At 38.8% G+C, this 16,780-nt stretch overlaps 1 protein-coding gene across 6 annotated transcripts in view; it reads left to right on the top strand.

Moving 5' to 3' along the window:
• The window catches only part of Ppp2r2a (protein phosphatase 2, regulatory subunit B, alpha), a 59,039-nt gene that overhangs the window by 34,719 nt on the left and 7,540 nt on the right, over positions 1-16,780 (top strand). For all 6 annotated transcript variants that reach the window (NM_053999.2, XM_087584815.1, XM_087584813.1 and 3 more), the window contains 3 exon segments: positions 10,514-10,679; positions 15,328-15,440; positions 16,364-16,541. In NM_053999.2, coding sequence (NP_446451.1) covers positions 10,514-10,679; positions 15,328-15,440; positions 16,364-16,541 — 457 coding nt within the window.

Here is a 16,780-nt window from a genome sequence, read left to right as displayed (position 1 = left end):
TTGAGGACCTACAGCACCATGCTGAGTTTTAGTTTTACTGGGGATGGACTTTATGTTAGGCAAGCAGTGTGACAGCTGAGCCACATCCTCAGCCTGTTGTTCTAGTTTCAAACAGGTAGAAACGTGACCATAATTATCCCATAATTATCTTAGAAAGAAAGTGAAGAGACTTATGTTTCTTTCTTTACAAATAAAAATATTAAGTTAGAAATATATAGCCAAAAAAAGAGAAATATATAGCCAAATCTCTAGAATTTTTGGCATGTCTTTTTTTTTTTTTGCTGCCTTTGTGCTAGATTCCCCTAAAATGTGTAATTTATTTATTTGCTTGATTACTTATTTGGAGGCAGGATGTCATATAACCTAGGCCTGCAGTGATTGACAGAGAATTTGAATTTGGATCTTCTGAATCTTCTGACTCTGCTTTCCGAGTCCTGGGAGTATGAGTATATGCCGCTACAACTGGTTAGAGAGAAAGTTCAAAGCTAATTTCAATTTACTGTGCTTAATCTGCCAGGCAAAGGGCAGTACACACAGGCTTTCCATTCTGGGGCTGGGGGTGCTTTGGTTCCTTGCTGAGGTCACTGCTATTTTAAAGTGAAAGTTGTCAGCTTAAAGCTAACTTGGAAATATTTTGCATGTGGATGAAGTCATTTCCACCTTCTGTAGGTGTTAATTTGATATTAAAGTCAAATCAGATGCACAAGGGTGGGAATTTAATAAAACGGAGCACATGATTGCTTTTATATGAGTTTACTAATTGTCAAAGCACTCTAGAATCTTTGTGAAAGGACCAGCGACAGTGTTTGGTAGCAGAAACCTGACAAAGGGAAATTGTGTAAACAGTATAAGTGTGTAAGAAAATAAGCCCAGCAGTTCATCTCAGAGTAGTCTCGGGATGGTGAGACTCCTTGGTGGATAACAGCCCTTCAGCCAAGTCTGATGGCCTACAGCGTGATCCGTAGGTGAAAAGAGATGACAGACAGACACCTACAGGTTCATCTAGCTTCCTCACGGCAGCTGTAGCACACCTCCAATAGAAAGAAACAAATGGTGTTCTTTTAAAACGAAAAGAAAAAGTAATTTCTTATTTTCTGAAATCTCTCCAAAGATTCTGAAATGCTATTTTAAATAAGTACTGTTTGAGGAAGAATTAGCAGAATGGGTAGCTTTTGGTAATGGTGTCATGATATGTAAAGAATTCTTTTCATCTGTTTTATATGCATTATTTTGAGAATCACTTAGTATATATAAAATATGTTTTTAAGTTATTTGTTAAGTAACAGTGATGATTTTTCCCCATACCTCATGTTGTTTGATATTAATTGAGATGTTTCTGCTAATTAATCTTACATACTGTAAGTTGTGTTTTGGGGGTAACTTTGGGTAAGTGAGTGATTGGTTAAGGAGTGTGTGTGTGCAAGGTCTGAGGGATTCACATCTATATTGGTGAGAGTGTGTTCCTGGGAAAGGGAAAGAAGCTACAATATTCTTTTTCCAAGTTTTTAGGTTAAATCTCCCCAAAGTTCCATAAGAAGGGTATATTGCTTATTTTAATAGAGAAATTGAGGCATAATATACTTAAGATTTTTCTGAGGTGATCATAGCCATGATATGGTCAATAAATCCTTATGGTGTATCCTAAAGTAGATTGCCCATCTTCCTAATTTGTTTTTACAATTTAAAATAGCTTTTGAGAATAAGGAAATATCTGAAAGTTTTTTTAATGATAACAGTATAGGTTTTAGAAGATTGGAGGGCCGCCTTTTGGTTCGTGATGGGTTTTGTGGTTTGCATGGATGTTCAGTTGAGGTGAGTGAGCAGTTGCTGTGACTGGTTTGCTTCTTTTCTTTTGAGACAGTCTATTCTTACTGTCACTCTAGCTGACCTAGCTGTAGACCAGAGAGCCCTCGAACTCACAAAGATCCTCCTGCCTCTGCATTCTGAGTGCTGGGATTAAAGGTGTGTACCATTATAGTTGCTGGTTTCTTCTTTTTTAACCAATATTTTTTCTTCTTTGAGATTTTCATTCTTACATACATATTTTAACATTTATTTCTACCATGCCCTGTAACCCTTCCCATCTCTGTCTCCTCTCCTTCCTCCTTCTATAAGCCCACAGTCCAGTTAATACTGCTTATATGTATACATGGGTGTGAGGCCAGCCACAGGACTCTGGGCAACTTACCACTGGCCACATTCTGAAAGAAAAATGACTCCTTCTTCCTCCCCCAGCCTTCACCAATTGCCAGTAGATCTTCAACTGGGGTGGAACCTCATAAGTTCCTTCTGCATCCATGCTGGGATGCTGACTGGCTTGATCCGTATTTAAGTCTTGTGCTGGAAACTACTACTACTGTGAATTCACTAGTGCTACAGCCTAATCTTGTCCCCAAAAACATTTTACAGCATCCTTCTCAACTTGTAGCTGGTATATTCTTTACACCCTTTCTGGGATGTTTATTGAGGTAGAGGTGGGAAGTTAATACTTACGGTGGAACACTGTAGTCACTTAATAGTGCTTTGATCAGTTGCTAGTCAGTCTCTGTATTATTACTTGCTCCAGACTGCCAAAAGAAGATTCCTTGGCATAAGTAGAGAGTGTAACTAATCTGTGGGCATCAACATAAATATCTAGAAGGCAGTTTGACAGCATGAGCAGTTAGCAAAATAACCTATGTGTAGGACCGTCCGTCCCTTCAGCCTGTGACCTTCTTAACCATAGGCTTTGGCTAAATTTACAGCTCCACACATGAATTACCTCCTGGGTACAAACCTCAAATCCAACTAATAAGTAGGTGTACTTCTGTAACAGCCATTCCTTTGTGGTTATGTGAGCTTGTTCACCTTCTTAACTAACCTTGTTAAGGTTGGTGCTGCAGCAGGCAAGGTCCAGTGCTGGTTAAGAACACTGACGTCTTGTCCTTCCTAGCAGCCTGCGTAGTATCTTTCCTTTATGGAAGCTAGTCAGCAGGGGAGTTTCTCCATTAGTTCCAGATTCATTTCTTTGTCTTATAATAGGTCTGCTGTTTTGGCAGTAGAGTCTTTCTATCTACTTATGATGGATAGCCAATAGCAATGACAATAGCCTGTGTTGTTTTGGGTGCTTCCAGAACTTCTTGACTAGTGGCTTGTAGGGAGATAACCCAGTCCTTGGACTGAAATTTTCATTTCATAATCTGTATCTTTTGGGTGCAGCATTGCCCAACCAGACATCCTTCAAACCCATTGTTTTAAAATTTGGTATAAGAATTTTATACTAAAAGTTACTTTATACAAAAGTATATTTTTACAAAGTAGTGGGTTCTGGAAAGCTTTTTCATCCTGGTGTTAAGCCATTGAGTGGGATCACTTCCCTGGTTGATTTTTTTTTTCCCCCAGATGCTTGTTATTGATATGTTACACACAACGTGTTTATTAAGATCTGAGAGCTTTCTGGTGGTCTTTTGGATCTCAGGTTAGAATCATATCATCTTCAAATAGGATATATGACTTCTTCCTGTCCATTTGTATTCCTTTTATTTGCTTCCTTTGTTTTTTATGTTCATGGATGGTTTGCTTGAATGTATGCCTGTGCACCATGTGGACACCTGTGGCCTGTGAAACCCAGAAGAGGGCCTTAGATCTCTTGGAATTGGAGTTAGAGCCAGATATTTTTTGACCCTCGATCCTTTAGAAGAGTAGCCAGTGCTCTGACCCACTGAACCCCTGGTTCTCTGACTGTTCTGGCTAAGAATTACATCACTGTATGAATAGGAGTGAAGATAGGGAGCACCCTTGTCTTATTCCTGGTTTTATTATAAATGCACTGAGGTTTCCCATTTTAATATTGGTTGTAAGTTTGTCTTCTATACCCTTTATTTTGTTAAAGTACATTCTTTCTATTCCAGTTATCTCAGGACTTTTAACATGAAAGGATATTGAAATTCGTCAGAAGCCCTTTTGGCATCTATTTTGATAGCCAGGTGATTTCTGTCCTTTAGTCTATTTATATAATTCATACCATTTATTGATTTAAACCATCTGCATCTCTGTAATGAAGCCAACTTGATGATCTGTTTGTGTTCTTGAGTTCAGGTGGCAAGAGTTTTAGGTTTGGGTTTTGTTGTTTTGGTGTTTTTTGTTTTGTTTTTTTGAGGGGGGATTGTTTTGAAGTTCATCAGGGGGTTGGTCTGGGATATATTGTTCTTACATCTTTGGTGTTGGTGTCAAGGTAATACTAATAAAAAGATTTTGGTAAAATGTCTTTTTCTATTTTATGGAATGCTTTTGGGAAAGCATTGGTGTTCTTTGAAGATCCAGTAATATTCTCCAGTGAATCCATGTAGCTCTAGACTCATTTGGTGGGGAGACTTTTTTAATCATCTTAACAAGAAAGGGTATCACTGTTTTCTGGCCATCGGCCATCTCTACCTACTGAAAGGTGTGTGCCACAATCCCTGAATGAAATTATTTTGTGTGTGTGTGTGTGTGTGTGTGTGTGTGTGTATCTGTCTGTCTTAGTCTTAGGGTTTCTATTGCTGTGAAGGCACACTATAACCATGGCAACTCATATAAAGGAAAATATTTAATTGAGGCTAGTTTACATACAGTTTCAGGGGTTTAGTTCATTATTGTCATGGTGGGAAACATGTCTGCGTGCAGGAAGATACAGTGCTGAGAGTTCTCTATCTGGAGGGGCAAAGACCAGAAGAGACTGAGGCATACTTCCTCCAACAAGGCCACACCCACTCCAACATTGACCCTTGGGGGCCATTTTTATTCAAACTATCACAGTATGTTTCTGGGTGTGTATATTTGTGCACATGCCACTTGCACATGTGGAGTCGGTTTTTTTTCTTTCCACCATGGTGATTTTGAGACTTGTACTTTGCTTGTCAGGCTGAGAGGCAACCTGCTGCTGAGCTTTCTTTCAGTCCCCAGAGATATTTGTTTGTTTTGGGACATGGCTTCTTGTGTAACCCCAGCTGTCCTGGAACTCACTCTGTAGACCAGGCTAGCCTTAAACTCAGGGATCCACTTTTTTTTTTCTACCTTGTGTGCTAAGATATTAAGGCAAGTACAACTGCACTCAGTTGAGATTTTTAGTTACTGCTTTAATATCACTGCCTTGTGATGTGTTCCAAATTGTTTCTCATCTTGATTTGGTAGATCAGTTGTTTAGAAATTCATACTTTTCTTTTTATGTTTTTAAGTAAGACCTAAAAGTTTTCTGAATTTCATTGGTAAACCCCATAATGCATTTTTTTGCATTTTTATAAAACTTGATAAAAAATATATCTCCAACTGTACAGGCACCAGAAGTACACAGTTATCAAAAATGCACACGCGTCACTTGACATCTCCAGCACCTTCAGCCTCCTGTGCCTGGTGTGTGTTGGCCTTCACATCCTTATCATCATTTGCTTTCCCCTTCCTTCCCTTGGGAACCCTCTCTCCCTTCTTTTCAGGGCCGATTTAGGCCTGGGCTCTGGCTTTGGAGGAGCAGGTTTAGCAGACAAACCTTGCAGAGCTCCTCTGTGGCTCGTCCTTCACCTTGGCTTGGTCTCCTTTAGTGTCCCTTTAGCCTTTCTTTTGGGCATGGCGGCAGCAGGGGACACCAGCGCTGAGCACGACCGGTTTAGAGCAGCGCACGGGTTTGGTCCGTCAGGTCATCCTTGCAATTGTTTGCATCTTCACACTGCTCTTGTTTTCATTTCTAATTTTAGTAATTTGGATCTTTTAATTAGTTTGGCTAAGGGTTTGCCTATCTTGTTTTGTTTTGTTTTTGTTTTTCATAGAAGCAGCTCTTTGGGTAATTATATTTTTTTGTTTCTGTTTCATTAGTTTATGCTTTGATATCAAACTTCACCATCTTTCCACTTCTTGACTTGTTCTTTTCCAGAGTTTTAAGGTGCATGCAGCATTGAGAGAGGCCTCTAACTTGTCAATGCAGGTACCTAGAGTTATAAACTTCCCTCCTAATGCTGCCTTAGTCATATCACATGGGTTTATATTAGGTTAATGTTTTCATTTTTATTTGACCCTAGAAATGTTTTTCTTTACTACTTAATTTTTTAAAGAATTCTACCCATTCTTCAGTGTGCTGTTTAATCTCCCTGAGGTTATGTATGCTCAAGAGTGCTCTTGCTGTTAACTTTACGTCTTATTCCACTGTGATCAAGTAGAATGCAATGAATTGTTTGTTTTCCTGTGTTCAAGACACTTGCATGCTGTGCATGGTGGTGCCCACCTTTAATCCCAGCACCCAGGAGGCAGAGGCAGCAGATGCATCTCTTTGAGTAGCAGGCCAGCCTGGAGAGTGAGTTCCAGGACAGCCAGGGCTTTACTTCCTTCTAAAATAGATATGCGATCTATTGTAGAGAATGTTCCATGGGCTGTTGAGAGAATGTGTTCTAGAGTGTTCGGATGGAATGAATGCTCTGTTGATGTCTGTTAAGCTCATTGGTCTATGATGCTATTTAATTCTTAATGTTTCTCTACCTTTTTTTTTTTCTTTTTGGTCTGGGTGACCTGTGGAAAATGGGGTGTAGAAGTGACCCACTACTGTTGTGCTAGGGATAGTCTGTGACTTTACATCTAGTTGTTTTATGAAATTAGGCATGCAGTTGTGTTTGGGACATGTCAGTGTGTTTTACACTGTCACTGTCCACTCGATGGATTATCCTCTTAGTCAGTGTGAAGAGGCCTTTAATATTTTTTCCCCCTGGCTTCTTATGTCTAAGTGATTGGAACACTTTTTTCTGTTCTTTCACCCTAAATTAATCTTTGGTTGTGTGTTAGATTTCTTGGGGTCAGCAAATAGATGACACCTGTGTTTTTGATCCAGTTGTAATTGTGTCTTTTGAATGGAGAATTGATCTTTGATATTTAGAGTAGTTATTAATAATATGTGTTGACTTCTGCCATTTTGTAGTGTTTGGTGTTTTATTCTTTGTTTCGTTTTAACTATTAGTCTAGTGTGATTTATTCTCCCTGTGGCCATGTAGATAAGTTTGCTTTTCTTCTGTAAAGATGACTTCCTGGTCATACATTGCTTTCATCTTTTGTTGTTGTTGTTTTGAGACAGGGTTTGTAGACCAGGCTGTCCTCGATCCGCCTGCCTCTGCCTCTGCCTCTGCAATGCTAGGATGAGAGGTGTGTATCACCACTGCTTGGCTTAGTTAGTCCATTTTAATCATGGAAAATTTTTGTTCTTCTACCATTATGAGAAATTGCTTTGCTGGGTATAATAATCTAGATAATAATCTTTCTGAATTGAAGCCTTCTGGCCTTGCAGGTTTCAGTTTTGCAGTAGGTGGGCCTGCCTCCACAATGCGAGTAGGTTTTCATTCTTGTTTTGAGATTACTTCTTTGTTTTGTGTATTTGCTGTTTAAATTACGTTTGGATGGGGAGGTTCTTCTCTGTTGTCTGTGTCTGCAGTGTCTCCTGAATCGGGTATTATCTTTCTCTTCCTAACTGGCCATGTGACTATCTACAATTAAATTTATTAAAGAAGAGAGAAGCTGTAGTCATGGTGGTGAAATAAAGAACAAATACATACAATAGCTAGGTTTGCAGTAATGCTACTGTAATACCCAAGGCTTCCACATGAGATTCCAGTCACTACACCCTCCATTCTAATGGGATGCAATCTTCGAAATGCTGACGTGTAAGGTGTTAGAATGGGTGAGCCTTGGACTTTGGTAGTGTAGTTCATGAAAACAACCAGTAGACCCCTTCTAAAAGCTGGAAAGTGAGTGAATGAACAAAGGAGTAAGTTAACTCCATCCATTGTGGTGCACACCTGTATTCCAGCACTGGGCAGAGTGGTGTGGGAGAATCACAGGTTTGAGGCAATCTGGAGTTAATGAGTTGAGTGAGTGAATTTCCTTTTGATTATAGTATTTTAGGTGTTCGGTGTATGGTCAGTGGTTAACCTGTGGCAGGTAGAAAACAGCTTTTTTGACACGATTGTCCTTGAATTACGTTGTGCTCACCTTTATATCTGTAATGTGTTTTTGAGATAGGTGCTGGCCTTCCAGTGGATCTACACAAGACCACCTTGGTCAGAATCCAAGCCTTCCTCTTCTCATGTGTGGTTTTTGTGTCTCCTTGTCCCTGTGCAGTATAGCTCTGCCTCACGTACTCGGCTCTGAGGCTTGTTAGGACAGAGCCTTCTGTGTGGGGCTCTCTTCTGTTGTTACTTTATTGGAAATGGGTGGTTTGGGTTTTGTACTGTTTTTGGTGAATAGAAGTAGCTTCTCTTTGGAAGCTGTTTCTGTGTTGCTAGATGTGCATTTTGCTAAATCCTTTCTGTTCCAAGTGCTTTTCCTCAAGCAGAAATTTGACTGAAAGCATGCTATAGTTCCGATACTAATACAGGTGTTAAGGATAAACTATTTGTAAATTTGTTAAGGAAAATTTCACACATAGAGCACATGGTGAAGAAAATAGATTCTTGTGGTCATCAAAAACAAAGTAAGAAAATCGGGATGTTAAAGCGCCATGCAAAAAACTGGAGCACGGTACATGTTAGAATGTGTCATAATTCTCTGTTAGGTAGGAGTGCTGTTTTCGTTTTTTGTTTTAAGTGAAACCCAGAAAGCCACCCTCTGACGTTGATGAGTGTTCAAGTAGATGATCTTTTTCTTCACACTTTTCACTGTCATGGGTCCATTAGAGAACAGAACTGCCATGATTGCTTAACCTAAGCACAGGTTCTTCTGTTGGAGGAAAAGGCCAGCTGCAAGCTCCCTTTTGTAGTCTCAGAAGGTTTTTTGTTTTAAGTGCTAGGCCATCTGTTCTATTACTTTGTCTTAGGGGTGAGTTTCTTCTTCACTTCTCTTCTGTAGTTTGGTGGTGTGGCTTCTTTTACCCTTAAGATAAAATTTTCTTTGGTAAAAGGTGTTTCATGTAGTCTATAGCTGCTGGACTCCTTTTTGTTGTTGTTGCTTGTTTGCTTGTTTTAGGTTTTTGTAATAGATTGAAATAGATCAAGTCTGAACCTTGTGTGAGGTTCTTGAGGAATCTTTATGATGGTGTTCTGATTCTGTTTCTGAAAAATTTTTTCATGGTTTTCATGGGTTTATGGTTTTCATGAAATAATTCCATGTGTAGCTTCTTATTTTGTACACTGGGTACTTGAAGTGTATACTTTTTCAAGTTTTTTTTTTTTTTTTTTCCCCCCCGGAGCTGGGGACTGAACCCAGGGCCTTGCGCTTGCTAGGCAAGCGCTCTACCACTGAGCTAAATCCCCAACCCGTGTATACTTTTGACATGAGGTTCTGTTCTCTTTAAGCCTTAGATATTCATGGTACTATATACCATCGTTTAAATATATTTAAAGAAAATTAAAACAATATTCACAATAATAACTCAATTGTAGTTTTATTTATTTCATATAAGGCTGTTTGGGTAAGTTTAGGTGAAAGATTGACAGCATGTGGTATTTTAGTATACATGAAAAAACAAATACGTTATGGAATTTGGTATATGAGTGTGGCACACCAACACACCCCAAGGTTGGATGTGTTCTTGGTATATTCTGAAGACTTCACAGTTTTGACCAGCCCATTCACTAATTATTGATACGTGCCAGAATAAGTGATTGAACAGTTATGACTACACTGTTAGAAGACACAAACCAAAGTATGTGTTTCCGAGATAATTGAACAGGTTTCTTCTGATGTGAATGGGAAGATGGCTATTTTGGTAGCTATAAATACTTCACTTGATAACTTGGTTTTTATTAAAGTGATTGCTTATCCATACAGTTGTAATATCATTTATTTTTCTGAAGATTCTAGTAAATTTTTTTAATAATATTCTTACAAAAGTGTTTCTAATTGTGTGATAGGTCACAAGTAATGTTTATATGAATCCCTTTAATTGAACAAATATATACCAGCAGACTGGCACGAAGTGAACTAAGCATTGGTGTGTGAGGTTCCTGTAATCAGAACTCAGGAGAGTAAGCCATGGAGCAGAGGTTCAGGCAGGCGTTGCCAGGGTGCTGTTGCATACTTAATTGGCAGCAAAGTTGTCCAAAGGGGTGACATGGGTTGTTGGATTTATGAGAGCACCTTTTAAAGAGCTTTTCAGTAGGGAATATAGAAAGGAACGGCAAAAAGACCAAGTATCAGATTAGATAAAAGAGCAGACAAAATGTGCTCCAGCTAGCTGTTTCTGATCAGTGGCTTTCTCATTTTACATTTTAAATGGTATCCATTACTATGGGTGTTCAGTTTTCTTCTTTAACGGTATGATTATGCTATTTAATATACAAGTTAATTAAATCAGTCTGTATTTGGTATACCATCTCCCTATTAAATGAAGCTTACTTAAGTGTTTCCTTCTTGCTCTTCGTAAAGCTTTCTTTCTCCTTGAAGAATTTTAAATACAGAAAACAGTACAATAGGGTGTAAGATAGAGCTGCCTGGTTGGGGTATCTACAATTTTCAGAGTCTGTTGGAGTTGATTATGGTTTGATATATTTCTCAACATAGTCCAAATATTTTTTTTCTGTTGTAGAACAAAATCCAGTCTCATAGCAGAGGAGAATACAATGTTTACAGCACCTTCCAGAGCCATGAGCCAGAATTTGACTACTTGAAAAGCTTAGAAATAGAAGAGAAGATCAACAAAATTAGGTGGTTACCCCAGAAAAATGCTGCCCAGTTTTTATTGTCTACCAATGGTAAGTGTGCATCTTTTGTTTTCAGGCATCCATGGGCATATGGTTCTCCAGAGGATGCAGGCCCTTCCCTTGTGCAGAACGTTAATTTACTACTTTTGCTTCTTTTATTGCTAACTTGCAAATTCAGATTCCTGGGTACTAATTTTTTATTTAGGCCAATTTTATTTCTGCCTCCTTTGGTTGATCCCAAATCCTGAGTTGAATATTCCTTACCAGAAGACATAGGTAGCAGTGTCTTTGTTACAGCACTGTTATGAATGTATATTAACATGGTAACTTGGCAGGTAGACCCAATGCTTAGAAAATGCTTATTTTCTTTCCAAACTTTACAGAAGATGATTTATCTCCAGGATGATTTCTAGGAGAGTATGCTTCTTCCTTGACTTTGACTAGCTCTTCACTTTCTTCTCTATAAGCCACATGGGTGGAAGAAGATTCTCATGTTAGCTGTATTTGTGTAAGGAAAGGTGGGAGAAAGGGTTAGAGCTGGGTGTAATGTTGGTCAGAGTTTGAGGTTTTGCATGACAAATTAAGAGTAGTATAAATTTGTGTGTGTGTGTGTGTGTGTGAGAGAGAGAGAGAGAGAGACAGACAGATAGACAGAGAGAGAGAGAGAGAGAGTGAGTTTTGACTTATCAGGACCTTGAGATTGAAGAGATGGGGGTGACACTTTGAGATCTGGGTGTCATGGTCTATTAAAACTTTAGGCTGACACACATTAGCAGAAATCTCACATTTATCTCATCTAACTATTAATAGAAGCAAACCTTAGCACTTACATCTTTCTGTTTGCAGAGTGTGTAGACTCATGACTACTTAGGGTAACACAGTGGGAGATATTTAGAGCCCCTTCGTGCACTCTTGTACCCTGTGGTTTATTGTATTGAATTTATGGGGATGCAGTGCATAAAACATCGCTCTACTCCTGATTCCATGCCTCCTTGGAGACCCATTTTCTCTCAATTAAATTTTTTTACCCTTTTTACCCTCTGCCTTCCTCTTTCTAAATAAATGACAATTTCTTCGTGTTTACGAGGCAAGGGAGGTAGTGAGACAGTCTTGCATCATAGCCCAGGATAGCTTTGAAATGTTGATATCCTACTTTGGCCTCCCAAACATGGGTATGCCCACTGTATCCCACCTCACCTCTTCCTGAAAGAAAGTGATATAACACGGCTGCAATACATTGCATCCTTGATAGAAGAATCAGATGATAGTTTCTAGTCTTGCTTTCATTTTGATTTATGTGGTAAACTGAGGTACATCAAATAGCTCTTCAACACTTTTTTTGCATCAAGTAAGTAATATGATTATACTATGTGTTTATATATTTGTTTTGTTTTACTTTTAGAAACAAATATCCCTGGGAAGTGTGTTGTATATTGTAGTTTGTGGTTTGAAAATATTTGTTTTTATGGTCAAGGGTATTTCTGTCTCTAGAGTTGATTTTTGGTTTTGTTTTGTTTTTGTTTTTTTTTTTTGTTTTTTTTTTTTTTTTGAGACAGGGACTCACCAGTAGCCCAGGCCTACCTGGAACTTACAAAACTCTGCTTCCCTCTGTTTCCTGAGTATTGAGATTAAAGGCAACATTATACCCAGTTACATACTTACCTTACCTTCCTTTCCTAGGAGTCTGTGTGTTCTATAGACAGTGGACAGTATCTCTAAGCACAGTAGGTGCCTACATTTGAAAATACTGAATAATGCTACAAATTATTTAAGGGCCTTGACTTAGTCACTATTCTGTTGCTGTGAAGAAACACCAAGACCAAGGCAACTCTTATAAGAGAAAGCATTTAATTGGGACTGGCTTACAGTTTTAGAGGTTTAGTCGTTATCATCATGGAGGGGCAAGGGATATGGAAAGGAATGGGACAGACAGACTGGATCTGGCATGGGCTTTGGAAACCTCAAAGCCCACCGCTGATGACTAGGCTTTCAAATACATGAGACTATGGGGGCTATAATTATTCAAACCACTACAAGCCTGAAAGAACAGATTGCAGTGTTTCGTTGTTATTACTGATAATCTAAATTAGACAGTCATACATTGGTGGGGGATATCTAAATAAGACGTTGGTAACACCTTGGGGGGATATGTGTTTAAAAATAGGGCCCAATATGGTAGTATTTAAAAGGTCAGCATTTTACAGACTTGTGTTTGAGTGTGAAGGGCTAGAGAAGGTAGAGGAAGGGTAAAACTGGAGCCATGCCCAATGGTTTTGATGTACATAAAGCATCTCGGAGATGTCAGCACTCATAGGGTGGCCTCCATGTTTACTGTGAGACATAGCATCAAAGCCCTTATATATTAAATGCAGAGTTAGAAACAAAAGTTGTTTGCCTTTCCCTGAGTCCTGCTGCTCACCGTATTGAGCATGAGCACTAGTAAAGAGGTTGTTCTCAGAGCTTTTGGCAAGATATTTTTAAGTCATAATTAATTAAATGGATTTTCATGTAGCAATTTTATTTCCTGTCTTCCTGCTTCCCAGTGTACTACACTGAGATCATGTAACTATTATAGTATTTCAGTGTTCTGTATTCCATGACTGAAACAAAAACATTTTTAAATTCTAAGTCACAAGCTTTATGATTGAAAAAAAATGTACCTTAAAAAAATTCTTTCAGATTTTGTCAGAGTTGTTTGTTTGCTTTAGAGGGCTTTATTTGTTGGGGGGGGGGGGGCATGGGCCTGTGTGCACACATGCGCTGTTTTGTTTTTCTCTAAGAAAATAGGAACTAATTTAATCCCATCTGAAAGTTTGGTATGTTACGGTCCTATCTGGACTGTTTATAAGGTTGATGAATTTCAATAGACTGAAGATAGAGCTCGGGGTGGGGGGTATTTGTCATTCTCATCTTCAGAAAGGGATTTCTAAGCAATGCTTATGTCTTCCAAAGTTAAAAAAGAGAGTGTAAATGGCTTTTATGTGAGCACCTATTACTCAACCATCTGTCTGTAAGCCTAGTAGTATACTGGAAGCAGAGCCTAGCTGCAGAGGAATCACAAACAAGATCTAGATGAGAGCTTAGGGGTACACTGTAAGATGCTGAAGCCAGGAGTTTACACTTGAATCAAGTGTTGCAAGCAGGCAGTAGAAATGGCTGCTCTAGTGTCTCCCTGTAGATTGTCTTGTATCACTTTTAAAATGGCTTTCAGGCTATTTTAAAACTATGATATTCAATTTTGCTTATATAAGATCATTCAAGGGGCTGGGGATTTAGCTCAGTGGTAGAGCGCTTACCTAGGAAGCGCAAGGCCCTGGGTTCGGTCCCCAGCTCCGAAAAAAAAGAACAAAAAAAAAAAAAAGATCATTCAAAATGTCTTGCTTTTGTATAAAAATACCATTTTAGAATTATAACTACATAAAATCATACATGAGTCCATAGTAAATAGTCTTAAACAATACATGGGTAGACTTTTATTTCCAAAGAATAAAGTGAGTAGGTGTGCAAAGTGTGCGGAGGCGAAGCCTGACAATATCAACTACCAACCACCAATTATGCTGACCTAGTCTGTATCCTTGTATGATGAGCTTGGAAGTCACTTCTCCATTGTGTTCTTCTAAATACCCAGTGACATTCTTTGAAGGGCCACACTCCTACTATTCACAGCTGCCCTGATAAAGACAAATTATCCGAGTCTTTGAGAGGCAGATTAAAGATTAAGGAGGCTTCATGGCAAAATGTTGTGGAGTTTGGACCCTGAGACAGAAAATGGGTGTTGGTTAATGGGAAACTTCTTCAAATCTTAGGGACACCTTAGTTTCCGTAGTGTTACACATGGTTTTCACAAGCTTTGCCATTGTTGCGTAAGATGCTAACATTAGACCGGGTAAAGTATATGTGAGAATACATCTATATTTGGAACTAATAAGTCTAAATGCAATTCCAAGGTAGTGTCTGTGTGTGCGTGTGCACAAGTGCATATAGTATGTTATTGTATGCATCCTTGAATTATAGGGGTTTTTGTCTTGAAGGAGTTGAGGATTTGCTTTTAATCACTGTTTTCGGGCCCCTGTTCTGTATTTAGGGAATCCTTGATTCAAGAGGAGAAAAGACAAATTCAAAACAATCATGCTATCAAGGAGCCTGGTCTCCCATTAGATACACTGGGATAGGATCTGAGGAGCTAGGCCTTGCCACTTGAGCTCAGTAATAGGCAGTGCTGCTTATTTTCTACCGTAATATTGATTGCTGGGCACGTTTGTGCACAGACATACGTGTTTATACCCCTGAAACAGTTCGAAGTATTTCTGAGAACTAGAGACCTTATTTAGACTTTATGAATAAGCACATGGCTTTTCTTTTTGTTATTGTTGTTAAGAGTAGCTTGTGCTGAAAGTGGGGCCTCACTCTTTTCATTCTAGCACCTGAATGAGGTATATAAGAATTCTAGAAAGGTTTCGTTGGCTGGACCCTCCCCAGCCCTTGGGAGACGGAGCTAGGGAGATCTCTCTTTGAGTTTGAAGCCCGTGGTCTATGTAGGAAGTTTAGGCCAAGGCTGTTCACTGAAACCTTGTCTCAAAGGGGGTGGGGTGAAGTAAAAATTCCTTTAGGTGAAGTATTTGATGGCATATTTAAAATGGCCTATCAGAATTATTTTTTTTCCTGCTGTTTTTGAAGGCTTTCTTCATTCTTTCCCCAGATAAAACAATAAAATTATGGAAAATCAGTGAAAGAGACAAAAGACCAGAAGGCTATAACTTGAAAGAGGAAGATGGAAGGTATAGAGACCCTACTACAGTCACTACACTACGAGTAAGTCCTTAATAACAACGACTCCCAGTCCCAGAGCAGCGGTGGGTCTCTGTGTTTGAGGCCAGCCTGAGATATAAGGAGACCACGTCCTCAAAGAAAGGGGGGAAAAGCCTCTGATTGGTTTTTTGTCAATATTTGTATACTCTGGCTCCAAGCTAATGAACACTTCTTTATGAGACATTGTATCTCTCCATTGAAACAGAAAATACTCTGTAGTGGTCTCCTTGCTAACAGAGGCAGAGCTGGACACACATAACCTGTGTTTTATACTATACTATTCACTGGTTTGGGCTTTCAGTGCTGGAACCTTCTTTGCTACATAGAGAGCTTTGGAGCTGAGGAAGTAGAAATGGCAGACTCTTACAGTTTGTGCTAAAGGTGCTAAGAATAAGAAACTGGGCTTTTGGGCTGGAGAAATGACTCAGAGGGTAAGAGCAATGTCTGCTCTTCCAGAGATCATGAGTTCAATTCCCAGCAACCACATGGTGGCTCATAACCATCTGTAACGGTATCTGGTTTCCTCTTCTGACCTGCAGGCACACATGCAGACTGAAAGCTGTTTGATGTTTATATAATAAATATTTTTTAAAAAAAGAAAAAAGAAACTGGGCTTTCTATTTTAGTTTCATAATTCAAACCAGAAACATTTGCTAGTTTATACGAGAGCTACGATTTATAAACTAGTACTGTTTCTTCCTGGAAAAGAAGGTAGGTTGTTCAGATTGTTTATTTTTCTTCTAGTTCACTGCTTACCAACCAACATCTGTGACTTAGAAACAAAATAAAACAAAACAAAAAAACCAAAAAAAAAAAAAAAAAAACCCAAACTCAAGCTATATTCTTCTATGACTTGTTTTCTCAAAAGTGGAATAATGGTCTTATGAATCTTGAATACTATTTCAAAGGATTTATTTTGTTGACAGGTGCCGGTGTTTAGGCCCATGGATCTAATGGTGGAGGCCAGTCCGCGGAGAATATTTGCCAACGCCCATACCTACCACATCAACTCCATTTCTATCAATAGTGATTATGAAACCTACTTATCAGCAGATGATTTGCGAATTAATCTCTGGCATCTGGAAATTACAGACAGGAGTTTTAGTATCCACTTGATTTGTTTAGTTTGGTGTTTGGTAAAGAAATCAAATTATGTCTATCAATCTTAGATTTATCTTCTCTCCTAGATGTATTTGAGTCCTTGATTTAATAATATTTTTCCATCTGTGTGGTATCTCTCCACCCCTTCTTTTTTAAATAATCAAAACTGGGAAATTTGGGATACGGAACTGATTTAAAGAGTTGTTTCTGCCCATGTGTAGCAGTGCTATCTCCCAGTCCCA

This window comes from Rattus norvegicus, chromosome 15 (assembly GCF_021556685.1).
Source record: "Rattus norvegicus strain SHRSP/BbbUtx chromosome 15, alternate assembly SHRSP_T2T, whole genome shotgun sequence".
Lineage (NCBI taxonomy): Eukaryota > Metazoa > Chordata > Mammalia > Rodentia > Muridae > Rattus > Rattus norvegicus.
The sequence above is the reverse complement of the archived record's forward strand: the minus strand, read 5'-3'. Positions and strand labels throughout refer to the sequence as shown.